The sequence below is a fragment of the Erinaceus europaeus genome, chromosome 7, assembly GCF_950295315.1.
Source record: "Erinaceus europaeus chromosome 7, mEriEur2.1, whole genome shotgun sequence".
NCBI lineage: Eukaryota > Metazoa > Chordata > Mammalia > Eulipotyphla > Erinaceidae > Erinaceus > Erinaceus europaeus.
Genome location: NC_080168.1, coordinates 13,372,260 through 13,391,114, shown reverse-complemented (window position 1 = coordinate 13,391,114; position 18,855 = coordinate 13,372,260). Strand labels below are relative to the sequence as shown.

The window sequence follows — 18,855 nt, the reverse complement described above, 5'->3', positions numbered from 1 at the left end:
CTATAATAAGCAACTGCTCAGACATTAGCTGTTTGGCTTGTTTCCAATTATCTTCTATTATAAATAATCACAGTGAACATCTATGTATAAATTATCTTTGTGTTATTGACCTAACTCATCAATAGACTGCATATAAAATCAATGATGCTTTAATAGCAACAAAAAATAAAACATCAATGACTCCCAGTGATTGCTAGTAAGACAGCAAGTCCAACTCCTATTAAATTTCCACGGTGGTTCTAACACACTCAGTGGTTCTTCTCATCACTATTATTCTAACATATAACATGACTTCAATAATTACCAGCTGTATCTTTTAATGAAACCTATACAAAGAGGTTTCCTTGCAGAAAGCAGGATATATATATTTTTCTTTTATACCAAGTTCTGGACCCTTAGTTACCTTTCCTCCCAGCTCTGCGACCTATGCATTTCCCGGCCACCTCCTCGACCAAATACACCCTCTACTTCATCAAAGCTTCTTTGGTAGAATCCGCATTCACCCCTGCCTCTTCCTGAAAAGAGAAAAATGACAGTTATCAGTGCCTGGCATGTGTTCAACACCAAAACAAATTTAAGAGTCCTGACCCCAGCCCTGAATAAGAAGCTGTCATATTAAACTATTTAATTTTTAAAAAGTTTAACAGAAAAATTAAGATTAGTTAAACCTGTTAACAGAAAGTAAACCTACTGAATTATTTAAAAAGAAAAAGGTAAGATTTGGAAGGTTTCACTTTCTCAGGAAAATCACTGTGTGCACAGTACCTTGAAAAACTGCTTCATTCTGAAAGACATGTGGAAAATTTGCCTTCATGTTATAAACACACACACACACACACACAATTTTTTGTTTGTTTTCAACAAGAGCACTGCTCAGTTCTGGCTTATGGTGGTTGAAGGGACTGAACCTGGGACCTCTGGGACCTCAGGTATGAAAATTGTCTGCAGAACCACTATGCTATCTCCACAGCTTACATAAAAAAATTTTTGCCAGTTATCATTAATACTGACATTGACTCTCATTGAGACTAGTCATACAAAGGGGCACAGAGAAAGGATCAGATATGAGGTTAGAGATGTTGGCACAGTGGTTAAAGCACTGGACTCGAAAGCATGAGGTCTCAGGTGCAATCAGCAATCCACATGCCAGAGTGATGCTCTGGGTTCTCTCTCTCTAATAAACAGAGCTAAAGACAAACAAAAGTAACAAATAAACTCAAAGTACAAAGCCCACAGTCATTTATGAATGTAGTTCCTATAAGAGTAGATGGTAATATCGTGTGAGGAATCTTTCATAAAGCTCAATTTAAAGGACTGTCCTGTTGTCTAAGATTTCGTCTCTTGGGGTGGGGGAGGCCTGAAATATGTTTCCTTTTAACAGTGATGAAGACTGCTGATAGTTGGATGGTTCTGCTTTTATCTTTTATCATGACACATCCTAACCAGATAAAACAGGAAGATGACAATTCCCCACCTCCCACAACTTTCCCACTTTTTATTTTTTTAAACTAGAGCACTGCTCAGCTCTGGCTCATGGTAGCTGTGGGGATTGAACATGGGACCTCTAGTGCCTCAGACATGAGAATCTGTTGCATAAACCACCATACAATTTCCTATGGTCCTCCTCCTCTTCCATTTATTTGTTTTAAATGTTTAAGTTCAGAGGACCAAAGAGGTAGCATACAAGGTAGGGCACGTGCCCTGTCATACATTATACCCAGGTTCTAATCCCACCCCGAGGAAGCTTCAGTGTTGCAGTGTCTCTGTCTATACCTGAATGGCAACGTGGCCTGCGAATGATGAAACTGCATGTGATCTGTAAAAAACGCCAGTTGCACCACAAAGATTACCAGCTTTGGTCAATTTTCACCTCAAACTTTCCTGAAGTTGCAAAAAGCCAAGACAACTACCTAATGTTAACTCTGCCCATACATCATGAAATAAGTCACAATAACCCTGTGTAAACAACAAGCTTATTTCACAGTAAGTAAAAAATCAAAACCATCAAATGATGGTCTTAGTAGACCAATGAAAAGAATCGTGAGACACTAATGTTAGAGATATTTTTCAGAGGTAGGGGTGAACAGCATAATGGTTACGCAAAGAGACTCTCATGCTTGAGGCTCCAAAGTCCCAGGTTCAGTCCCTAGCACTGTCATAAACGAGAGCTCTGGTTTTTTTTTTTGTTTTTTTTTTTTAAAAAAAAGAATTTTGGGATGGTGGTGCACTTGGTTAAGCACTCATGTCACAATGTGCAAGGAATGAGGTTCAAGCTCTTGGTCCCCATCTGCAGGGGGAAGCTTTGTGAGTGGTGAAGCGGTGATACAAGTGTCAGTCTCTCTCCCTGCCACCCACTTCCCTTTTGATTTCTGGCTGCCTCTAGCCAATAAATAAAGATACTAATAAAAAATCTGTATCCATTTAAGTAGCTTTAGGCCATTCTTTCACATCGATGTTAATAAGTCACTGATTACACATAGTATATCTTTCATACATGCTGTTTAAATTCCCACTCAAAAACTAAAAAAATTTAAAAAAACACTATTAAGGAAAATGTTATCAATCTTTCACTTATTTCTCAATATGGACTTTAAAAAACTTTTTTTGATGGTATTGGGGCCTTGCACATTGTGTGTGTGTGTGTGTGCATGTGTGTGTCCCTCTCCCCTTTCAATTTCTATCAAGTCAAATCAAATAAATGGGGAGAGAGAGAGAAAGCAGCAGAAAGGGAGAGCCCTCAAAGTGCTGCTCCATTACCCATGGATCTGACCCTGGTGGTAAGGTGCTACCATGTAATGCCAGGGCTTGAACATAGGGCCTCGCTCATCATTGAGACACAGGCTCTACGGGCGAGCTATCTCCTGGCCTGCAGTAAGGTTTGTGTAGAGGCTGCTTAGTACCTGCTGCACACAGTCGGAGGCCAGGGGCACACAGCACAGCTGCCTTGGTGGGCACACTTCTTCATTAAGAGGTCTGTGTGACTTGTCCAGAAAAGCACCAGCAGCAAAGCTGCCTGGCCTCGCTGCTCGTCCATCACAGGAAAACACAGCAAATACTCAAGTAACAGACACCAGCTACGTCTGAAAACATCACTGCACCAACACGGGCTCTACACAGGGGTCTGGAGGGCCTGTGGGGTGCTTCCTGAAGCACACTCCACCATCTCCCCACCCAGTCATCTGCCGTAGAACTTTTCTTTTAAATTGTCTAAATGTGTCTAAATTTTTCTTTTAAATTGCCTGTGTCTAAGTTTTTCTTTTAAATTGTCTAACTTTCCTCTTAAACTGTCTAGCAATTCCACAGGTAAAAACTAGGGTTCTAGAGACTAAGAATGTCAGAGGGGAAAAAGAAAACACCTGCATAACTTGGTCACAGGGGAGAGGCTAGTCGGCCTCTTTATTCACAACACCCACATTCCCACATTCCCACAGGACTGACACAAAAACCTCTACGTGAGAATGCAGTGAAGGTCTGTGTGAAGGCAGGGTGTAAATTATTCAGTTATTATAATTGCCAGAAAAAAAGAGCTCAGTTACTACACTACAATAGTGACAATCTAAGTAGCGTGCTATGGGGAGGAAGTGGCCTCAGTCTTTCTACAATTCTTCTACTTCTAAAGTGCCTGTTAACGTATTTTCCAACCCATGTTTAGACTACTACTGTAACTGAACCCACTTAGAGGCATTTGCTCAAGTAGATCTTTACACTGCACAAGTACCAAGAATGCCCACATACAGCATGAAGTCAACTAATCACAAATAGGGAGCAGACTTCAAAGTTAAAAATCTTTCTTCTAAGAAAAGACATAAAACAACAGGTTAAATAAATGACTGCAGCAGTTATTTGTTGCTCTGCCCCAAAGTAGCCCAAGCACCAAAGAGACAGCTTTTTCCTAAAGTCACTCTGCAGCTAAGGACATTCCTGGCACATGGTCACACATAGAGACCATGTGACACAGGCCCACAAGGATTTGGTGCTACTCCCAAAGGGTTATCAGTGCTAACTAATTCTGACTAGCACCTTCACACTCAGATCTCTGAACTAGAATCAGACTCCTCTACTCCAGAGCAGACAGTAGAGCAGATATTCAAGCAACGATCTGGTTTGTAGTAGGTAGTGACAAAAAGCATTGGGGGGGGGGGGGGTGGTTAAAAATCAAGTATGGAAAAGCTATATGTACACACATGTGTATTTTCATTTCCTTGCAGAGCCAGGGTCTTGCAAATGTGTGACTTTACTGCCCCAGTGATTTAGCTAGAGAGAGACACCGCATCATCGGTGTGCTCCTGTGCCACAGCACAGCCCGTGTGGTAGCAGGTTTGATCCTGGGCTGCAGCCACAGAAAGGCACAGGCCCTACCCGCTGAGCTCTTACTCCAGCCCCAGAATTGATTGGGAGTAACTTGACTTCTCTCCACCTCAACCTCCTCCTGTTATTACTTTGGTCACATGGAAGCTCACCTCGCCCTCGTGACGAACTTCGACCTCTAGGAGCCCCCACCACTGTTCCTCCTCCTCCTCGTCCTGTCAACCGCAGGACAGCAGCACTATTTACAGACATGGAAAAGTTTCTCTGCCAAAAAAAAAAAATAAAATAAAGAAAAGAAAATATGGATAAAACAGATAAAACCACATGTAGCTTCTCCCCAGCTCCCACTGAAGCTATAAGATGGCATCTAATTACTACCCATAACAATATGGCAGACTAAAGTGATCCAGCCTGGCTTTACCTGGAAATGTCAATTAACATTTCAGATGGACAAACACTGACAACCAATGTCTTAGGCTAGGTTCTGTGAGGAGGTATTTTAGGAGAAAAAGGAAAGAAAAAGAAGAAAAAAACCTAAAGGCTGTATGTAACTGAAAGCAGACAGGGTGAAATACACAGCATAATAAAAAAAGAAAGAAAAACTGCTAAGACCTGGTTTAAAAGGGTTATTTAAGTAAAATGTATACGGAGGAGAGTAAGTCACACAAAGGTCTGAATCAACAATGTGAGGCAATGAGAACAAATCTTCATCTCATTCTGCTCATCAATGTGAATTAGATACCTGAAGCAGAACCTACTAAAATACTACCTCCCCAGCCCTAAGCCGAAGTATCTTTACCTGCAGTACTGTCCCTAAGAGAAAAATGGAAACCATGTAAATTTTAAGCAACAGGAACAACAACTTTTAAAAAGCATGGTCATCTATAGGTAGAACTATATCCAGCTATGCTGCTTTCAAGAAAACTAACTGCCATTATTCAACCTAGTCTGTGGAGACAGCACAGCTGGAGTCAACTAGGCTGCCTGAGGCTCACTTCTGGTCACTTTACTCAACTGCTGTGTCTCATTGTGGCACAAATAATATTTGGATCTACTTCATGAGTTGTTGCAAGTACTTAATACGTGAAATATTAAGTACTTAAAAAAAAAAACAGTCCCTAACACATAATAAAAGCTAAATAAACATTTGTCATTACCACCTAAGTAGTTGGTAAAGTGGGAAGTGATGTGTAGAACTGTGACTAGCATGCTCTCTGCTGTGTGTGTGTGTGTGTGTGTGTGTGCGTCTGTGTGTCTGTGTGTTTCCACTGAGCTAATAAATACTCCAGAAAAGGAACATAAGCCAATGGGAACACTGATGTTATCTCTGAAAAAGAAATGAGTAGTGCTTGCTTTTCACAAGAGGTGTTTATTAAAAAAAAAATATATATATATGTATGTATGTATGTATGTATGTATTTAAAACACATAAAGCAAGTTTCCTGAATGTCAAATTAATAAAACAAGCTAATCTGGTAAAAACTACCTAAATTGTAAGTGTAACACTAAGAAACCTGCTTCTCAAACTGAGACAGCTATTTGAAGGAAATGACAAAGGAAAAAGAATAAAGAGTCTTTCAGCATTGATTTTTATTTTAAGAAAACATTTTTAGGTTTTAGAGGTAGGTCAGCAGCAGAGTACCTGCCTTGAAATGCATGAGCCCTTGGCTTCAATTAAGCAAGCAAAAACAGAGCTTTGTAGAGAGCCAACACTCTATATTTTGTGTCTGTCTCTGTCTCTCTCTGTCTCATGAGAAAACAAAGTGAGATAAATCACAAGAGAAGCTAATTTGGTCATACTTTATAGTTTTAAAAAATGCAAAGAATCAGGAGCTGACAGTTCACCTTGTAGAGTGTGCAACTTACCATGGGCAAGGCCTTGGGTTCAAGCCCTGGCAGCACATAGAAACACTCTGAGAATTACCTGGATGAAGGGCAGTGCTGTGGTCTCTCCCTCGATCTCTCTTTAAAAAGGAAAGCGTGTGTGTGTGAGTGTGAGTGAGTGTGTGTGAGTGTGTGTGTGTGAGTGTGAGTGTGTGTGTGTGTGAGTGTGAGTGAGTGTGTGTGTGTGTGTGTGTGAGTGTGTGAGTGTGTGTGTGAGTGTGAGTGAGTGTGTGTGAGTGTGTGTGTGTGTGTGTGTGTGAGTGTGTGTGTGTGAGTGTGAGTGAGTGTGTGTGAGTGTGTGTGTGTGTGAGTGTGTGTGTGTGTGTGTGTGTGTGTGTGTGTGTGTGTGTGTGTAAAATGTGGGTCAGGAGGATTCTCAGCAATATCACATATACAAGAGGTCCAGAGTTAAAAACAAAAGAGTCAAAACCCAGTGATTCCAATATCATAGTATATTCTAGAAATGCTCACTGCAGCATAAGACAGAAAAACTGAATATCCCAGCAGAGGAAACTGGATTGTCGCACACATGGGACAACATACAGTAAAGTGATACAGGTATCAGCATGGTGAATACCAAAAAAAAAAAAAAAAAATTGTGGCTCAGGAGGTGACAGCAGGGATAAAGCACTGGGCTGTCAAGCATGAGGTCCAGCAAATAAACTGTAGTCTCATGCATGAGAGCTGGTTTCCTCTTTCTCTTTCTTTCTCTCTCTCTCTCCTCCTCCTCCTCCACTTCTCTCATTAATAAAAATATAAATCCTTTAAAAACTTATCTCTGGGCCTTGAACATATTTCACTTGGCTAGTGCACTGCTCTGCCATAACCTTCCCCCACACGGGAGAAACTTGTAGTGTGGACTTTCTCCCACTCCTCCCGCCCGTCTCTATCTAAAGAGTCAGCCCACAGTAGTGAAGGCCTGGAGATGACAATAAGGGGGGGGGGGACGGCTTTGTTTTTAAAAAAGAGAAAGCTGAAAAATATGAACTACAGTATGCACTATAAGATTTGCAACTCGGTAAAAGAAAATTTTTATGGCATCAGAAAAAATATATAATGAAAGTATTGAAGTATAAATAAGCAATCCACTTCACAGTAATCTCTGGGAAGAAAGTGAAGCATACAGCCCAACTGCATGAGAAATTTTATTTACTTAAACAAAAGATATGGACAGTGTACTAGTTTGCTATGCGTGTGGCACAGGTTCAAGCCCAGCCCTTACCACACTGAAGGAAGCTTCAGTGCTGCAAAGTAAAGTGGGGGGAGGTTTCTGTGTGTGTGTCTGTCCGTCTGTGCCCACCCCCATACCTCTCCACCACTATCTGAAAAAGTTAACCTGGAGTAGTGAGGCCCTGGAGATCACACACAGACATACAAATATGTCATATTTTTTAAAGATTTTTTTAAAAATATTTATTACTGGATAGAGACAGAGAGAAACTGAGAGGGGAGGGGAGACAGGGAAAGAGACACAGAGACACCTACAGACCTGCTTCACCACTCGTGAAGCTTTCCCCCTGCAGGTGGGGGGACCAGGGGTTTGAACCTGGGTCCTTGCGCACAATAATGTGTGCACTTAACCAGGAGTGCCAGAGTGCCATCACCTGGCCCCATTTTTTTTTTAAAGATTTTGTCTATAAGTAGCAAAAGCATATTGGTTATTTGGTTAATAAAGAGGAAAAAAAGTGGTCCGGGAGTTGGCGCAGTGATAAAGCTTTGGACTCTCAAACATGAGGTCCTGAGTTTGATCCCCAGCAGCACATGTGCCAGAGTGATGTCTGGTTCTTTCTCTCTCCTCCTATCTTCCTCATTAATAAGTAAATAAAATCTTACAGGAAAAAAAGAGAAAAAAATAAACCCTCTACACCTGTATTTTAATCAATCTTTTATATAGGATATTTAGAATAAGAGAATCAAAATATAGCCAGATGGCTGGTTTTTTTTTTCTTTTTTTGTCAGGCAGCCAGGGAGCGACTGGTAGGACTTAAGACCTGCAGGCTCTGCCGGTGCCTGGTGTGATGCCTGGCACTGCATGTAGACTGATGCTCTGGCCTCTCAGTCTCAGAGGGATTCAGTTTCTCTCTTCCATGTCCACCCCCCCCCATGCAATAAATAAAAAAAGTAAAACTTAAAAAAAGGTACTAGTCAATTTTGCTATGGACTTTTCAGCAAAGGAGACAAATGCACTCTTTACAGTTACAGGCACCATCAGTGATACCGGCTTAGGAGAAACCATAAACAAAACAAAAATGCTTAGAAAAGCAGTGTTGAATCATTAAAGGAAAACAATACAAAACAAATAAATTGAGCTTTTTCAGTAAATATTTTCTTTTCTCTTCCCCTAGTTAAGTAGCACTTAAAAAAAAAAAACACAAAAAAACAGAGCATTGATCAGTTCTGATTTATAGAAGTGCCGGGGATTGAGCCTGGGCCTCAGGCATCCTAAATAAAAAATTTAAGGCAAAAAATTTTCTAAGCCAGTTCAGAACATTTCAACAAACAAGTGGTGGTTAGGATTTGAGCTGAAAATTCTAGAGACCTGGAACGGTTGCATCACTGCAGACAAATGACCAAAGTCACAAAGGAGAAACTTCTGGCTAATAAGCCAGTATCAGAAACCAGTAGAATACTACTTTCCTTGATAGTTTGCCTTGTCACCCTTTATCCCGGAGAAATGCTACCACATAAAGCCTATGTGAGCTCAGGCTCCAGGTTCCTCTCGAGTGAAGAAGACAGTGGGGGTGGGAGTGCCTCCTATTTTGGGGACATCGCACTTGGAACTATCTTTGTGCATGTTTCTCCATCTTACTAGTGAACTGAAGTGTCCCTTGCGAACGACCTATTCCACATGTCTTTGGGGCATACACCTGTGAATAAACTGTACTTTAGCTTCAACAAATAAATCCTTGTTGCATGCAACCTTCAAAAAAAGAAAGGAGGGTTAATTCTGAGTCTGTGTGCTTCCCTATTCCTCTCACTGAGGTGGTTCTGTGTTCATCTTGTCTTCTCCTTATCCTCTGGTGGCTTCTCAGAAGTTTCTTACTAAGGAGTCACTGTAAGCCCTCAATACAGGCTGCTGGTTCAGAAGATAGCGGTGATCATCCTTCTGGTCAAGGATCTTTCTCCAGGCAGCGAGAGAGAGGACTCAGATTAGATTGAGCCATGCAGCAGACAAGCCCTGCTGTTTCTGTCATGGCTGTGTTCACGCAAGGTCACGGTGCACTGACCCTGACAGGAAAAGCCCTGCAGCCAGAATCTACAAGCAACACCTTTATGCCATGCGCGGGGAAAGTGATGGTCTCCTGGGGCTATTCTTCATGACACAGTGACTGAGCAGGTCAAGAATGCGGTACAAGAGACTCAAAGTCAGAAAGCAAATGTTAGGACCTTCAGCAGTCTAATGAGAATTGTGGGCTGAGAAGCATTTTCTTCAGCCCAGCAGGCATGTCAGAGAGCGGCTTCAGCCCTCTACATCACAATGCTATCCAACAGGAGCTCTGGGTCCGGTTCTTGGAGATTATTGGCACTGTTATGAGACTCATTGTTGCATCAGAAAAGGTCATCTCTAAGGCAGTTTCACCAGTCAGCCTGGTCAAAAACTTCTGAAGCATCCTGTGCTCAGGCTGTGATTTTCTCTGTGACATCCTAGAGCAGCAAGTTTCCAACACTGGCAAGATAAGTAGGAATAGCACCAGGCAGCCATGCTGTCTTGTAGTCACAGTTCCTTTCCTAGTTATCTGTGCTGTCAAACTTCAATCTTAAGTATTCCCGGAGCCACAATCAATTGTCAATCACATTGCTTATTTGTATCACCAACAAAGAACAGAGGCTTGTTTAGCACAATTGGAAGGCTGTGATGCCTTGTCAGCAAGGACTCCAGCAGAAGTTTTACCAGGCACTGGCTGGACCCAAAAGGACAGCTCTCATAATCAGAAACCAAATTGCATTTCTGGGCCTCCTCTTGAGCCAAATGTACCCTTCATGGTGGTGTTCTCCATTGTACTTTATGATACCTCAGATACCTAGCCATGGATGTCTTATCTATTCTACCCGGAGGAGCAACAGCTAAATTCTTTCCATGTGGAGTAAGGTAACAGTGTAGAGGAACCATCCAGCATTGTCACAAAACGTAATGACAAAAAATGTTCTGGAACTGGACAGTGGTGACAACTGTACAACTCTGTCAATATATTAAAAACTGCTAACCTGTATACTTTGAAAGGGTCAGCATTGTAACCTGGGAATTAGTCTCAGAAAATCTGCTCTGAAAAAACTATACTAATTCTTCATTTAAAATCACATTCCTGTGATTCTGCAGTTTGTGTGAGCCCGTGTTCAATTTCTGGTACCAAATATGAAGAAGTAATACCCTGGTCTTATCCTTCCTTGTTCTTTCTCCCTCCCATAAATAAAACCTTTCAAATATATATATTTTGAAGTGATACCCTAGCAAAGCTCGACTTTCTCTAGTTTACTATAATCACCACTAAATTCCTTGAAATCAAAGCTTTTACATCTCTGGACACTGTGCCCAAACATAATATCTGTGGTTATGCCATGCAGAAGCCTCAAAAATCTAGTGTTCTCTTGCCAATCTCAACAACAAGACAACAAATAACCCCATCCAACAACGGGGGGAGAACATGGACAGAATATTCACCACAGAAGAGATCCAAAAGGCTGAGAAACACATGAAAAAATGCTCCAAGTGTTTGATTGTCAGAGAAATGCAAATAAAGAGAACAATAAGCTATCACTTCACTCCTGTGAGAATGACATATATCAGACAAGGTAGCAGCAGCAAATGCTGGAGAGAGTGTGGGGTGAAAGGAACCCTGATGCACTCCTGGTAGGAATGTCAATTGGTCAAACCTCTGTGGAGAACAGTCTGGAGAACTCTCAGAAGGTTAGAAATGGACCTACCCTATGATCCTGCAATTCCTCTCCTTGGGGTATACCCTAAGGAACGCAACACACCCATCCAAAAAGATCTGTGTACACATATGTTCTCTGTAGCATAATTTGTAATAGCCAAAACCTGGAAGCAACCCAGGTGTCCAACAACAGATGAGTGGCTGAGCAAGTTGTGGTATATATATGCACAATGGAATAATACTCAGCTATAAAAAATGGTGACTTCACCGTTTTCAGCCGATCTTGGATAGACCTTGAAAAATTCATGTTAGGTGAAATAAGTCAGAAACAGAAGGATGACTATGGGATGATCTCACTCTCAGGCAGAAGTTGAAAAAAAGAAAACACAAGAAAAGAAAAGAAAACACAAGTAGAACCTGAACTGGAATTGATTGGCGTACTGCACCAAAGTGAAAGACTCTGGGATGGGTGGGTGGGGAGAGCACAGATCCAAGAAGGATGACAGAGGACCTAGTGGGGGGTTGTATTGTTATATGGGAAACTGAGAAATGTTATGCATGTACTAACTATTGTATTTATTGTTGAATGTAAAACATTAATTCCCCAATAAAGAAATTTTTTAAAAAATCTAATGTTTTCACAGTAACTTAAAAAAAAATTTTTTTTTGGAGGTTAAGAAAAACAACTTTAAAAATAGTTTGAGCTGTATATATGAGTTTTACTTCAGTGGTAGACTACATTAGCTATTAATTCATTCCTTAAACAAAACCAAAATTTATTAAAAGGAGACCACTACCCACCCACCCCCCAAAAAAACTGACTTTACTCAGATTAAAGTTATAAAGGAAGGTTTCTTCTGCCCTTGAGGATCTAGAAAATTTCCTCCTAACACTCAACTTAGAGCTAAACCAGAAACTAGTCAGCTAGAAGAGTCATCCACACTGAGAACAAGGAACAAGGATGCAGATTCATGGGATGTTCCAAGTAACAGCTTTCAATCTCCGTGACTTTGGTGGATAAGAACAAGCATCTGACCTGTGGCTCAAGGCTAAACACCAACCTGTTCTTCTTCTGTAAAGGGGACGAGAGCGAGGGGTAGCAGGGGCTCCTCCTGGAGGATTGGCAGAAACTCTTTATCCAGAAGGTCTGAAGGTATCTACAAAACCAAATACATGACCGTGAGAAGAGTGCTATTCCTCCAATTACAAGAAAACCCAAACTAACACACACTGCTTCTCTATCCCAACAATAAGGAACCCAGTCTCCCAAGAGACTACCACTCTTGGGGCTGATAGACAGTTAACTCTGGTATTCCAGAGTGCACAGTGGAGAAGAAAAAATGCCTACCTTGAACTCAAAGAAACGGTAGTGAGAAGTCTTTCAAGCAATTTTTTTAAATATTTATTTATTTATTCCCTTTTATTACCCTTGTTGTTTTATTGTTATAGTTATTATTGTTGTCCTTGTTGGATAGGACAGACGGAAATGGAGAGAGATGGGGAGGACAGAGAGGGGGAGAGAAAGACACCTGCAAACCTGCTTCACCACTAGTGAAGTGACTCCCTAAAGAAATTGAAAGGGAGGGGAAGATAGAGAGGGAGAGAGACAGAGAGACACCTGCAACCCTGCTTCACCGCTTATGAAGCTTTCCCCCTGCAAGTGGGGACCAGGAGCTTGAACCTTGTGCTCTGTAACATGTGTGCTCAACCAGGTGCGCCACCACCCCTTTTTTTAATGAAGGAAGCGAGGGAAGAAAAGAGAGGGGAGAAATGACTGCCAGGATCCAAGTCCCAGCAATAACCCTAGTGTCAAAAATAAAAAAGTGTCAAATTCTAAGTAAAAGAATTACTGTGGTTATTGTTGGGTGGGGACGGGGTGGGGTACAGAACTATGGCAGCGTGTGTGGTATGGATCTATTCCCTTGTAATCTTACAGGCCTGCAAAACATTATTAAATAACTAGTAAAAATGTTAACAAAAAACTATCTGGCAATAAAGACTTTTAAAATAACTTGCTGTGCACTACAAAATTTAAATTTAATTAATAAGAAAACAATAGGGAGTCGGGCGGTAGCACAGCAGGTTAAGCACACGTGGCACAAAAGTGCAAGGACCTGCGTAAAGATCCCGGTTCGAGCCCCCGGCTCCCCACCTGCAGGGGAGTCGCTTCATAGGCAGTGAAGCAGGTCTGCAGGTGCCTGTCTTTCTCTCTCCCCCTGTCTTCCCCTCCTCTCTCCATTTCTCTGTTCTATGCAACAATGACGACATCACTAACAACAATAATAACTACAACAATAAAACAACAAGGGCAACAAGAGAAAATAAAAAAATAATTAAAAAAAGAAAACAATAAAAGCAGCTCTTTTTGCTAACTTTTAACTGGAAAGAACATACAATGTAGTCAAGTGAGAAAGTTTCCCTTCTCAGTTCTCCAACTGAAATAGAGATAATCATGAAAGAGAATAAAAAATTAAAGTATTAAGTGCTACTAATTCTGCTTCTGTGAAACTTCTCATATGATGAACTCTTAGATCTTTTCTAAAGTCTGTAAGACGGGTCAGGCAGTGGCACACCTGGTTAAGCACACACAGGACAGTGCACAAGCAGCCGGATTCAAGCCCCCGGTCCCCACCTGCAGGGGGAAAGTGGTGAAGCAGTGCTGCAGGTGTCTCTCTTTACCTGCCCTCCCTTCTCAATTTCTCTGTCTCTATCCAATTAAAAAAGAAAAAAAAAGACTGTAAGAGAATGTTATAAATATTCACTAAACTTACAGGTTTCAAAGCAGGAGGAAAGGTAAGAAAGAAAAGGAAGGTACGGGTCAGAATACAGGTTTACTATTTTTCACTTATCACTGCAATACCCAAACTCTCACTCTCAGTTTCGAATTCATTTCTGTTTTCTTACCTTGTTGTCTTTAAGGAAAAGTGCTAACATTTCTTCTCTACCGTATCGATAGTCGGCTAACTTATACTTCGGCAAAGCAGGAGAAAGAGGAGGAGATGTAATACTCCCACCACTGGACAGAGCTCGGAGCCTGGGAAAGAAAGCACAAAACACAGAAATAAATGTCAAGTATGCTATCTTCACATACTATAAAGCTTTTCATTTTAGGCATTTCAGGTGGCAGTCACCAACCAATTATTTTAACTTATTATTTTAAATATTTACCCCCTTTCTTGTTGCCTTTGTTTTATTGTTGTAATTACTATTGTTGTTACTGATGTCATCATTGTTGGATAGGACAGAGAGAAATGGAGAGAGGAGGGGAAGACAGAGAGGGGGAGAGAAAGATAGACACCTGCAGACCTGCTTCACTGCCTGTGAAGCGACTCCCCTGCAGGTGGGGAGCTGGGGGCTCGAACCAGGATCCTTCCACGGGTCCCTGTGCTTTGTGCCACCTGCGCTTAACCCACTGCGCTACCGCCCGACTCCCTTAGCTGAGAGGGTAGGGGGGACAGAGAGAGAGACACTTGTAGCCCAGACAGGTGGCAACCAGATGCTTGGTATCGGGCCCTTGTGCACAGTGTTATGTGTACTTACCCAAGGGCACCACAGCCCAATACCCCAGCTCCCTAACTTAAAAGGCATGAAGGCACGTTCTTGATAAATGTGGTGGGTGAGGAGGGAACAATTCTCTACAAAGGCCTTTTAAAAGTCTAGATTGTGCTAGATCTATGCCATGTTTCTCTGTTCTCCACATTTCCTATCACCGGAAGATGTTGAGACCACCTTGGATCTGGTCATTCCACCAGGAGGTACACACACTGGCTAGCTGGTTTTGTGAGGTCAGTCAACCCTGGTAACAATGAAGCTGAAAAGTGACTAATCTGACATCACTTCATTAGAATTTTTTACAAAGAAAAAGTTTCCTCACAAACTACTTGGCACTGTTACCCAATAATATACAGTTCACAATGGAAAGTTTTATTTTTTTTTTATTAAATTGCAAAACAATGTTCCTAACAATGCTCTGTCTCATCTTTGATCCAACAAAGAACCTTCAGGTTGGCTTTTGGGTGATTTTGGCACAAGCCTAGTCACCTTTAACAGTTTCTTTTCTATCTGGTATGTCAAAATGTTCCAGCTCAACTTGCAGTATTTCTTGGTCGGACCCCCAAAACCACCACTTTTCTTGAGAGACCCTTCTCCTCAGTCCATATGGAAACCACAATCTGGCTGCTACTAGACTGTGGGTTTGCTTGTTTTTGCCACCAGGGTTATGACTGGTGCCTACACTTCATGTCCACAACTCCCAGTAACTATTTTCCTTTTCTTTTTTTTCTGTGATAGTACAAATAGAAATGGGGGGGGGGGCAGACGGTAACGCAGCGGGTTAAGTGCAGGTGGTGCAAAGCACAAGGACCGGTGGAAAGATCCCAGTTCGAGCCCCTAGCTCCCCAACTGCAGGGGAGTCGCTTCACAGGCAGTGAAGCAGGTCTGCAGGTGTCTTTATCTTTCTCTCCCCGTCTTCCCTTCTCTCTCCATTTCTCTCTGTCCTATCCAACAACAACAATAATAACTACACGAATAAAAAACAACAAAAGCAACAAAAGGGAATAAGTAAATGAATAAATATTTTTAAAAATCTTTTTAAAAAATGGGGGTAAGAGGACAGAGAAAGAGAGACACCTCCAACACTTGTAAAACGTCCCCCTGCAGGTGGGAAGCAGAAGCTTGAAACTGGCTCTTATGCATGGCGACATGTGTGTTCTACAGCCCCCTGGTCTTTTGTTTTCAATTATTCTTGGACTCAGAGATCATTTAGTCCTAGTCCTATGTGAGACAGGTTAAGCCGGCGGTGAGAGCATTCTCCCAAAGGTTCTAAATACAGATATAATAACCACCCTTGTGGACCACCGTAAGGATCCTGGTTCAAACCCCGGCTCCCCACCTGCAGGGGAGTCGCTTCAAAAGCAGTGAAGCAGGTCTGCAGGTGTCTATCTTTCTCTCCCCCTGTCTTCCCCTCCTCTCTCCATTTCTCTCTGTCCTATCCAACACGAAGACATGAACAACAACAACTGCAACAATAAAACAAGGGCAACAAGAGGGAATAAATAAATATTAAAAACTTTAGGGAGTTGTATTATATGGAAAACTGGCAAATGTTATGCATATAGAAATTATTGTATTTACTGTCGAATGTAAAACATTAATTCCCCAATAAATTAAAAAAATAAATAAATAACTACCCTTGTGTAACAGTTAAGAAAAATGAAAGCAAGGAGGAAGCAGCCTGCCCGGTCGCAGATGGCAGGACAGAGACCCAAACCTACGTGTTCAAGGCTAAGCAGACTAAGACCTTTGCAATAATAAGGTCTCAATTTAAAAAATATATTTATTTATTCCCTTTTGTTGCCCTTGTTGTCTTTATTGTTGTAGTTACTATTGTTGTTGTTGTTGATGATGTCATCATTGTTGGATAGGACAGAGAGAAACAGAGAGAGGAGGAGAAGACTGAAAGGGGGATAAAAAGATAAGACACCTTCGGACCTGCTTCACTGCTTGTGAAGGAACTCTCCTACAGGCGGGAGCCAGGGGCTCGAACCGGGATCCTAGGCCGGTCCTTGCACTTAACACCATCTGCGCTTAAACCCGCTGTGCTACTGCCTTACTCCCAAGGTCTCAATTTTTACTTAAAATACCTACACTTCACTTTACCAAGCATGAATTTTTAAATATACACCTGTTTTATTAGAAATTGATGTGCTACATATTCTAAGCCAATGTGTTTTTTAAGGCAAATCTTTACTCCTTAAGAATAAAACTGGTACTTTTATAACAGATCATTACACTTTTTTAAATTTTTTTTAATTATTTATTTATTCCCTTTTGTTGCCCTTGCTGTTTTATTGTTGTAGTTACCATTGATGTCATTGTTGTTGGATAGGACAGAGAGAAATGGAGAGAGGAGGGGAAGACAGAGAGGGGAGAGAAAGACAGACACCTGCAGACCTGCTTCACCACTTGTGATGTGACTCCCCTGCAGGTGGGGAGCCGGGGGCTTGAACTGGGATCCTTACGCCGGTCCTTGTGGTTTGCGCCACCTGCGCTTAACCTGCTGTGCTACAGCCCGACTCCCATCATTACACTTGTTAAAAAATTGTTTTCCTCTTTCTGTTGACCTTGTTGAGATCGTTACACTTTACATGCTATAAATTGCATCACTCGAGGATCTCTATGTAGTCTTTCCTTAAATTACATGGAAACTCAGGACGGGTGGAAAATGGGTTGACTCAGCAGCAGCAAAGAAATAACGCTGGGTTGCTCAACAATTTGTTTGGCTTGTATGTTAACTCTCTTTTCAGTCACCAAGTTCCAGATGCCATCAGGATGCTGGCCAGGCTTCCCTGGATTGAAGATCCCACCAATGTGTCCTGGAGCTCCGCTTCCCCAGAGACCCACCCTACTAGGGAAAGAGAGAGGCAGACTGGGAGTATGGACCGACCAGTCAACGCCCATGTTCAGCGGGGAAGCAATTACAGAAGCCAGACCTTCCACCTTCTGCAACCCACGATGACCCTGGGTCCATGCTCCCAGAGGGATAGAGAATGGGAAAGCTATCAGAGGAGGGGATGGGATATGGAGATTGGGTGTTGGGAATTGTGTGGAGTTGTACCCCTCCTACCCTATGGTTTGTTAATTAATCCTTTCTTAAATAAAATTTTAAAAAAAGAAACCTGTAATTTATGACATTTGAAAAGTGTTCTTTATTTAACTCTCTATATAAACCTGTACCCATCTCCAAATAAATGAGTGTTCATACCAAAAAAAAAGAAAGAACGCTGGGAAATAGGCAGCATTTATCTTTTCCTGTGGATGCAGAGGCACTGACATAGCTGGAGGAATCCCCGGCTCCTCTGAGGCCTCCCCCACCAGACCCTGGAAGTCTCCTTAGAGTCCCAGTGGAGGGAATGGACCCCTCAAGAGCTTTCCAATGCCTGGGACTCAACCAAATCTACTCAGAGGAAGGACCACGTGCATTCTCAAGAGACCCGGATGAGTGGACAGTCATCCTAAAGAGAAAGCGTGGCCTGAATTAGGATGGTGCCTATATTCTACTACATAACCAACAAATCCTACTCCAAACCCCTCTATGCCTACAGATATTTGGTGAAACTAAGCCACACTTGAGGGACACCCCCAAAGCCCGCCCTCATCTTGAACTCATCGAGGGGCCTTCCTGCCTGTCATATCCCCGGCCTCATAAAAGGCCCCCTCCTGGTTGTGCACTGCCCGTCTTCTCCTCCCTTCACTTCAGAAGCCGCTCCACATCCTCGCTCTTGAAAACTCAACTGTCTGTGCCATCCACCTGCTCTGCTCCACTGCTCTAGCCAAACTCCTAGATCCAGAGGGAACTTTTCTCTATCATGCCAGCCATATACTGAGACCTGTGTAACATGGGAGGTCGGGACTACCTGGTCTTACTGTAAGTAGTGACTGGTAAGACACAGCAGCAGGTCCTTCTAAAACCACACGATACCCTAAAATTTCACTTGTATTTTGCTGTCCAAAATCTGTACTGCATCTGGCAAAAAACGTTCAGAACATCAGAGCTGAAGTGTGGAGGTGAGTCAAAAAGCACTTCTGTGTAAACTTGTGACTCAACTCCAGCTCTGACCTCTTCCCTACAAAGTCAGGCTTTCATGAGCCCACTTCGCCCACCCACCCCCACTGCACCCCTGCACACACTGAACATGGTGAAGACATTACAAGGGGCTCAATCACCCCAGTGCCGTCTGCCACCACCTACTTGGCCTCTTGGAGGGCATTACCCTTTACCTCTGGCCTT

The 18,855-nt window shown here is 42.2% G+C and overlaps 1 protein-coding gene across 4 annotated transcripts in view; it reads right to left on the bottom strand.

Annotated features, from left to right (window-relative positions):
• Window positions 1-18,855, bottom strand: part of GIGYF2 (GRB10 interacting GYF protein 2) — a 127,873-nt gene that overhangs the window by 74,612 nt on the left and 34,406 nt on the right. For 3 of the 4 annotated variants that reach the window (XM_016186882.2, XM_060193783.1, XM_016186879.2), the window contains exons 4-7: window positions 13,971-14,100; window positions 12,128-12,223; window positions 4,461-4,572; window positions 404-515 (exon numbers count right to left, since the gene is read on the bottom strand). In XM_016186882.2, coding sequence (XP_016042368.1) covers window positions 404-515; window positions 4,461-4,572; window positions 12,128-12,223; window positions 13,971-14,100 — 450 coding nt within the window. Of the gene's footprint in view, window positions 1-403; window positions 516-4,460; window positions 4,573-12,127; window positions 12,224-13,970; window positions 14,101-18,855 lie in introns of those variants that run through there. The other variant, XM_060193784.1, reaches the window with a different exon arrangement.